This window comes from Chrysochloris asiatica, unplaced genomic scaffold, assembly GCF_000296735.1.
Source record: "Chrysochloris asiatica unplaced genomic scaffold, ChrAsi1.0 scaffold00104, whole genome shotgun sequence".
In the NCBI taxonomy this organism is placed as follows: Eukaryota; Metazoa; Chordata; class Mammalia; order Afrosoricida; family Chrysochloridae; genus Chrysochloris; species Chrysochloris asiatica.
This window is the reverse complement of record NW_006408622.1, coordinates 7,070,137-7,079,062: the sequence shown is the minus strand read 5'-3', so window position 1 is coordinate 7,079,062 and position 8,926 is coordinate 7,070,137. Positions and strand designations below refer to the sequence as shown.

Here is an 8,926-nt window from a genome sequence, read left to right as displayed (position 1 = left end):
TTATATATTAAGGATATTAGCCCTTTGTTATATGTGTTACCAGTCTTTCTTCCAATATATTCTTCCCTTTAACTTTAGTTAAGCAAGCAATAACCAACTAGGAAAAGATAATATTTTGTTTATCGTGTAGATCTTTATGTTATTCAACTTACCAATTCTTTCTTTCATCATTTCTACATGGCACATTCAGAAAGGCATTCTCCACACCACAATTACACTGATACTGTGTTCTAGTGCTTTGTTGTTATATTTTTGACATCAAATCAATCTGGAATTTAGTTTGAGGTAAAAAGTGAAGTTATAACATTTTTCAACCAATGGCTAGCCTAGCCATTTTCCCCCAGAGCGTGTTTCAGGAAATCATCTGTTTGGTTCCTGGCTTGTACCAGGGGAGGGATCAACAGCCTCCCTGCTCTGTGACTTCCTGCTGAGTGTAGCCAGGAGACCAGAGGGCAGTAAGAAAGGGAATGGACACCAGTTGCCTTTTAGTGAACCCAGACTTGCAGCAACCCCATGTGTGTCACAGGAGAATTGTGCTTCAGATAGCAGTGCCTGGCACATAACAGGTAGTCAAGAAATATTTGTTGATTCTGGATCGAGTGGCAGAAAATGTGGAAAAAAACTCAAATTTAAAAAAAAAAAAAAAAGACCAGATTTACTAGTCAGAAAGAGACTGGAGGAAGCTGAGACTCTGGCCTTTACCCACCCTTCAGGTCTGGAAAGGAACTCACCCTTGTGGCCCAATTTTCAGTGAAGCAGTAAATAGGTATAAGGGGAAGAACAGCACTAGGAAGGAATGCCCACCATGGAGTGGTCAACTATTCAAAATCAAAAGGGCAGCCTCTACGGAAGGCCCAAGTTGAGAAGGGCTGGAGATGGAGGATGGAATGTAACTAGGAAGCACAGGGAGGAGGAAGTGGGATAACTGTTGTTGCAGGGAGGGGACTGCAGTCGCTGAGATGATGAAACAAAGTGTAGGATTTGTTGAATGGAAACCAGATGCTCTTCTCTATAAACCTGCACTCAATTCATCAAAATTCATCAAAAGCCTTTTCTTTATTTTTGCTTTCTTTAAAGAGATTTGTTGAATAACTGGAAGGCTGACTTTTTGGGAAGTAGATTTCTTCCAAGATGCCCTCTGGATGGACTTGAACCTCCAACTTTCAAATGTGTTAACCATTTACTTCCCGTAAGCACTTGTCCCTTATGCTAATCTCATTTCATTGTCCTATAACCCTCGCCGTCTTCTAAAATATGAGATTCGTACTTTACAAACTTGAACGATCTCCAGAGATTGTAATGGGTCTGGGTTCGTTATTGTTGTTGTTGTCGTTGTTGTTAGCTGCCATTAAGGCCTCTTGCACATTGGAATGAAATGTTGTCTGTGCCTGACCTGCTTTGACCAGGCATCAGACCCAGGTGTCTGGGGTGGAAAGTGAGACTTCTGCCACCAGCTCACCAGTCCATCACTGTTGTTAATGAGCTGTTTAATTCACTTGTGTCTTTGTTTATATTTACTACCTTACCTTGCTAAAATGGAAGCTCCATGAGGGCAGGAATAGTTGGCTTATGTGTTCACTGTTGGAATAGTCTAAGCACTTAGAGAGAAGTGCCTGGCATATGGCAGGTCGTCAGAGTATTTGTTGACTAACAGAATGTACTCACAATGGGCTCAAGCGTGGCAACAGCTGTGAGGTTGGCCCAGGACCAGGCAGTGTTTCCTTCTGTTGTGCACAGGGTCACTATGAGTCAGTACTGACTCAATGGCACCTAACAACAACTACTGACAAAGTAGTTGTCAAACACTGAGCTGTTGTTGGCCTCTCACAGGGCTGTTCCTTTGTGGCAGTGCCCACACTCACAAAGGCCCCATCACAAACCCTGAGGTAACAATACAAGTTTCCTCTGCCCAAGTGGTTCCCTGTTGTGCCCAAATACTGAGAGCACAACAAGGACAAAGGTCTAAGCCCCAGGATATCTGTGACGTTTGTCAGAATTGCCTAATGTATAGAGGCCATTTCACCATGTCACAAAGACATTTTAAAATAAAAAGTAACTACAACTTTTAACTAAAGCAGCAACAGCGGCAATTTAAAAAATACCTATTTATGTTTATAAAAATAAGAGATTTAAGAAAATCGATCCTACCACTCTGAAAATCATTCTTGTGTGTAATCGTTACATGTTTTGCTATATTCTACATATGTTTAGGAGTCCTAGTGTGGCGCTGTGGGTTAATGTGCCAGACTGCAAAGCCGCTTTAACTGCAAGGTTGGCAGTTCAAGCTCACCAGCTGCTCCTTGGAAACCCTATACAGGGTCGCTATGGGTCGGAACTGACTTGACTGCACTTAACAACAACAACAACAAAACAACATATGTTTTAGAAAGGGGGTATTATTATTTTTATTATACATTTTCCTGATCTTGAATCACATCTTTTATTATCTGACCCTGTTTTTCATCAAGGATTTTATCCTGGAACATTACAGTGAAGACAGCTATTTATATGAAGATGAAATCGCTGATCTTATGGATCTGAGACAAGTAAGTTTTTGTGTGCAGCATTGTGGGAAGGCTGGCTGGGACCTGTTTGTTTATTCTCCAGAATGCTCCATTCCTGGGTACCTGGAATCTTAGAGCATCACTGATGGTTGGAGTTGAGAGGGAGGGACTGTCAAAAGCATCCGGTCCATTTGTTGCTAAGAAAACCACAGAAGTGGGGAGACATGGTCCATTCAAAGCTGGATTTCAGGACTCCTGGGCCTTTCCCACTCCTCCAAGAGTTCATCATACCAGCCATGGGGCCCAAGATCCACAGAAGCAGTGAGAGACACTGGGAACAGGGGGCGGGGCATACTGTGCCACTCATCCTGTGCACCCACGCTGCAACTCTTCTTTTGCAGGCTTGTCGGACACCCAGCCGGGATGAAGCTGGTGTGGAACTGCTCATGAGTTACTTTATCCAGCTGGGTTTTGTGGAGAGTAGATTCTTCCCACCCACCAGACAGATGGGGATCATGTTTACATGGTAGGTGCTGAGTTCAGTGCTGGGGTTTCAGCTTCTTGGCACCGCAGTGCCCCTCTGCTATTCTGTTTTATTACTGCTTCTTTGTTAAGTGTTGCTTTCACAAAGGAGAGTCCAGAGAGAAATCAGTGAATTGGCATTTATTTATCCTCCATGGAATGGGAGTGGAAATCACAGTTTGTTTTTCCCCCCAAGAGAAGAACACTATGTTGTTGTTTTAAAGGGCCATTGAGTCGGTTCTAAATCCTAGCAACCCTGTATTGGGTTTCCGAGGAGCAGCTGGTGGGTTTGAACTGCCGATCTGTGTTTGTCAGTCCAGTGCTGATCCTCCAGCCCCACACCAGGAGTCCAAGAACTTCGTTGTTGTTGTTAAGTGCCATCGAGTCAATTCCAACTCGTAGTGACCCTGTATAGATAGGGTTTCCGTGGAGCAGCTGGTGAGTTTGAACCACCCACCTTGCAGTTCCAGTCTGGCGCATTAACCCACAGCACCCCACTAGGACTCCAAGAACTGTACATATATATAACAATGACAGTGACCCTGTGTAGGGTTTCCACAGAGCAGCTGGTGAGTTTGAACCACTGACATTGTAGTTCAAACCGACCTTGTGATCTGGTGTAGTCCAGTGTTGGTCCTACAGTGCCAGAACCACTGGGGTCCCATGCGCTGGTGGGGGTCTTCATTAAGGACAATCAGGCCTGTCATCTTGTTCAGAAATCCAAACCTCCTTGCAAAGACATCTTGGACATTCCTTCCAGAAATTAATTTGGTTGAGTCAGTTTCACTAGAAAGTACATATACATGGGGGATTTAAAAAGTTTGTGGGAAAATAAAATGAAAGATAATGAAAAATTTCCACGAACTTTTGAAGCACTCCCCTATTACACACATATGTATGTATGTGTATATCCATGTAAGTGGTGGGCTTCTTGCAATTCCATTTGCCATGAACTTTTTGAAACCTCTCGTATATTAACTAGCTCAGTAATCCCTGTTCTCAAAGCATGTTTCTTTTAAATAGGTACGACTCCCTCACTGGAGTTCCCGTCAGCCAACAGAACTTGTTACTGGAAAAGGCCAGCGTTCTCTTCAACATCGGAGCCCTCTACACACAGATTGGGACCCGGTGTAATCGGCAGACACAAGCCGGCCTAGAGAGTGCCATGGAGGCCCTACAACGAGCTGCAGGTGTGTCCTGCAGGGGCTGCCCGTCGGGGAGGGTCTGTGGGTCCTCCTCATGTCCACGCTTGGACACACACGCCTGCATGGCCCAACCAGTTTCCATCAAGAGAAGTACTTAGTGGTTCACATCCTGACGTCTCCATCTCAATATGCACACAGGAATCCAGGTCATCTTTTCCAAATGAGTGGTCCCAAGAATGGCAGTAAACAAATACTCTATAAAAAGAAAGAAACAAACAAACAAACAACAGTAGACGTATTCCTGATTGTGAAAATATAGACTATTTTTCGCTCTGATTAAGTATGGGTTTATCAGCACCAATTACTATCCATCCCATTAGCGTTACTCCATAATATTGGCCAGTCTCAGGCTGCTTTCTCTGCCCTGGTGTCCCCTTATGCATGTTGTTGTTGTTAAGTGCCGTCAAGTCAGGTTCTAACCCATAGCGACCCATAGCAGGCCTCCCAGTTCAAGCAGACTTTGCAGTCCAGTGCATTAACCACACTAGGACTCTGCACATATGCATGTTGTTGTTGTTATTGTTAAGTGCCGTCAAATGTGTTCCGACCCATAGTGACCCTGTACAGGGTTTCCGAGGAGCAGCTGGTGAGCTTGAACTGCCAACCTTGCAGTTCAAATGGTTTCGCAGTCCGGCGCAGTAACCCACAGTGCCACACCAGAACTCCCACATATGCATACAAGTGCATAATTATCTTCTCTGGGACTTATAAACAAGCCTTTTCCCATTTGAACCTCTTTTTCCCAGCTGCTCACCCCTGAAACTCATCTTAGTGAGAGCCAGGTGCAGGGTTGGGGAGGAATGTAGTTCAGCAGCTTGACTGTAGAGGGCAGTGTCAGCAGTGTACAGACAAGTGTGTGCTGGAGGGGGAGGGGTTGACTCTGCAAGCATGCTCTGGGGTAGTCCTAGTGTGGCACTGTAGGATAAACAGTGGACAGCTAACTGCAAGGTCGGCGGTCTAAACCCATCAGCCCCTCCTCGGAAACCCTATACTGGGTTGCTGTGAGTCGGAACTCAACAACAGTAGCATGTTCTGGGGGAAGTCGGGGGTGGGGGGAGTCCTGGTGTAGGGATATAGGGTAAGTTACTCCTCAGAAATCCTTTGCAGGGCCAATATGAGTCAGAACCGACTCACTAGCACTTAACAACAAGCATGTTCTGAGAGTCTTGGTGTGGGGCTAGAGAGTAAACATTGGACTGCGAATCACAAGGTTGGCAGTTCAAACCCACCAGCCACTCTTTGGAAACCCTATACATTGTTGCTGTTGAGTCAAAACTGACTTGATGCCACTTAACAACAATAAGAACCTTGGTCTGAGGGGTCCTGCTGTGGCGCTGTAGGATAAGCACTAGACCGCTAACTGCAAGGTTTGCGGTTCAAAACCACTAGCTGCTCCTCAGAAATCAGTACGAGTTGGAACTGATTTGACAGCCCTGATTTGACAGCACTTAACAAGTGTGGTCTGAAGGAGCCCTGGTCGTGCACTGGGTTAAGCACCAGGCTGCTAACCTCAAGGTCAGTGGTTCAAACCCACCAGCTGTTCCTCAGGAGAAAGATGAGACTATATCAACTCCTTTAAAGATTTACAGCCTCAGAATCCCAATGGAGCAATTCTCGTCTGTTCTGAATGGTCACTATGAGTTGGAATCACCACAATGGCCTGGTCTGTATCCAGGACAGACTCAGGGTGAAGACTGTATAGGAGAAAGCAGGGGCAGAATACAGACCCTGAACTGGCTCAACATGGTGTTTTCTTTGGTGCATACGCTGTTGTTCTGCCTTGGTGGTGATGGTAGTGTGCCGTGGAGTCGGTTCCGACTCATAGGGTTTCTGTGGCTGTAAATCTTTAAGAGAGCAGAAAGCAGCATCTTTCTCCTGTGGAACAGCTGGTAGTTTCAAACTACTGACCGTGAGGTTAGCAGCCTGACTCATACCCACTCTGCTACCAGAGCTCCTTGTTACCTCTGGTAGGGAACCTTTTTGAGTATTTTACTTTGCTCTGCAAGGCTGTGCAGAGTGGTAGCTTGATCATTTTGGCTAATCATGAAATTTGTTCCTCGGGATTTAATGATGTTCAGGGATTTCATGCTGGCATTGGTTTTGTAAATCTGGGCTTTTCTTTCTGAAGAATCTGAATGAAGGGAAGGAAGAACAGACACACTTGTGACCTGTCTTCAAGATTCCGGAGAGACTATCACCCAAGTGGCAACATAAAGCTATAGAATAGTGGCCTGTGTGCCCAGGTTATGAGCCCCAAGGGAGCAGTCAGCCAGCAGTGGTCTGTTGGTCTCAGATCCTCCTATGGGGCAATTTGTGTTCTGCCACAAAACCAGAGGAACCAGTTGGATGGGATTTACGTCAGAGATTGTATTTCAGCTCCAGAATGATTGTCAGTTTATGCGGTGACAGTTCATTTTCACAAGCACTCAAAAAAAGTCAGCTGAGAGCAAGAACATGAAAATTTCCACTGGAATGGGCTGAATTGATCTATCGTGAGGTGCTGGGGGGAAGTCCTGCATTTTTGGACCCATGTCTTATTGTCACCCTGTGAGTCCCTCAGACCTGCTGGCTGCCAGCTGTTGCTTTCATGAGTGGAGTTCTTTAGTTGTTCCAGATCAGACAGGACCAGGAAGGAAAGAGGATTGCCGGTTGGTTGGTTGGTTGGTTGATTTAAAAAAATATATTTATTGTAAATTGAGTGAAGATTTACAGAGCAGATCATCAGTTTTGCATTCAACACATCATGCATTTGGTTTCATCTTAATGATTTTGATCCTGTCTCTGTAACATCCTTTATCCCACTTCCTTCCTGTGTTTCTGGTTTCTGTTCCACCTTCTTTCCCAACCCTTCTGAATTTGGTCCTTAGGTAAATGCAGCCCTTCTGATCTTGAATGGCTGACCATTCCATGGCATATGTAACTCATATTGCTGTCCCCTTTACATATCTGTCTCCTGCTTGGCTTAAAATTGAGCCACGAGGGTGTATTTGGTTTTCAGACCTGAAGGGCGACCAAGGGCCATAGTCTCGGGTTCTTCCAGTCTTTCTGACCACTAAACCTGGTCTTTTTAAAATAATTTTAAGTTTTTTCCACACTTTCTCCCACTCTACCCAGGACCTTCTAATGTGATCCCTTTCAGAGAAGTTATAGCTAGTGGTAGTGGTAGCTAATGGTGGCAGGGCACCATCTGGTTCTTCAGGTCTCAGGGTCATAGAGACCGATGTTCATATGGTCCATGGTCCATTAGTCTATTGGAATAACTGACATAGATGCAAATGTCTCAAAAGAGAATCCAATTTCTTTTTTCAAGACGTTTAAGCAAACATCCATTCACTAATCTTACAGTTTCTATAGCTCAGAAGTCCAAATTTAGCTTAGGTGGATCCTCTGTGCATGTTGTCGCATAGTGTTGACTGACGCTGTTGTCTCGTGAGAATTGGGGTCCTCTTCCAAGGACATTCAGGTTTGTTGGCAGAATGATGTTTTTTGAGATTAATGCTGAGGGCTCTGTTCTTTCTCTTTTAGGAAATAGTTTGTTTTATCTTGTTGTTAAATATGAATATATGCCAAGTGTACAATGTCTCCATGTACAAATCCATTGAGGTGAATTACATTCCTCAAGTTGTGTAACTTTACCCTTCTCCTTCAAGTTGTTCTTCCTCCTTTAGCATAAAGGTCTGTTTCCTATCTAGTGTTTGGAGTTGCATTTGATCCTTTATAGGTAGTTCTTAAAATAGCACAATGCTCGAAACAGACATTCCTTACTAGTTAAACTAGACTATCTTCTGTTTTAAGACTCCAGGGGTGTATTTTTTTTATTTTCAGATTTTAAAGATAATCTCAGTACAAAAGTTTCAGGGGTTCATTTAGCCTTCTGTGGCTCCAGAAAGTCTGGAGTTCTTGAGACTTTGAAATTCTCTTTTGCATCGTCTCCCCTTTTGATCAAGACTCTTCTGTACAATCTTTGATCAAAATGTTCAGCCCTTTCCTAGTTCTTCTGGCCTCATTTCAGGCGAGGCTGTGGTTACTGGTGGCAATGAACCACACATTTTTTTGTATCCTTTTCCTATTCCTGACTCTCCTTCCTCTGTTGCCCCACAGAACCCTGATCTTTTGCTGGCTATGGGTCAGAGGCCTTCCTGAGCCCCTAGAAGTTGTCTGCAGATCCTTGCCATGTGGCCCCTTTCATAGAATTTTCATGCTTTTAATCTCTCTGACTTCTTCCTTCTTTGACCTCTAGACCCAAGTGAGAATCAGACCTTTTAGGATGCTCTAGGGTTCAAGGTCACCAGCTGTAACTTGTAAATCCTATATATGGGTCGGAATTGACTTGACAGCACTTAACAACAACAACAACAACTAGGCACCAGCATTATGTTCTTGCTCTGATCACTTGCTATACTTTTAAACAATATGGTCAAATAAACATGTTCCCAACTAATGTGCAAAAAAACAATTTTTTTTTTTTTGGGTACAATTTCAGGGGTTTTAAACTACCTTAAAGAGACTTTCACTCATACTCCAAGTTACGACATGAGCCCTGCCATGCTCAGTGTGCTGGTGAAAATGATGCTCGCGCAAGCCCAAGAGAGTGTATTTGAGAAAATTAGCCTTCCTGGGATCCAGAATGAGTTCTTCATGCTGGTGAAGGTGGCTCAGGAAGCTGCCAAGGTGAGTGCTTGCTGACTCCAGGGA

General features: G+C 44.3%; 1 protein-coding gene across 1 annotated transcript in view; it reads left to right on the top strand.

Annotated features, from left to right (window-relative positions):
- RHPN2 (rhophilin, Rho GTPase binding protein 2) overlaps positions 1–8,926 on the top strand; it is an 83,694-nt gene that overhangs the window by 52,607 nt on the left and 22,161 nt on the right. Inside the window, exons 5-8 of the mRNA XM_006867310.1 lie at positions 2,469–2,546; positions 2,906–3,030; positions 4,050–4,216; positions 8,715–8,902. Of these exons, the coding sequence (XP_006867372.1) occupies positions 2,469–2,546; positions 2,906–3,030; positions 4,050–4,216; positions 8,715–8,902 (558 nt within the window). The remainder of the gene's footprint in view (positions 1–2,468; positions 2,547–2,905; positions 3,031–4,049; positions 4,217–8,714; positions 8,903–8,926) is intronic.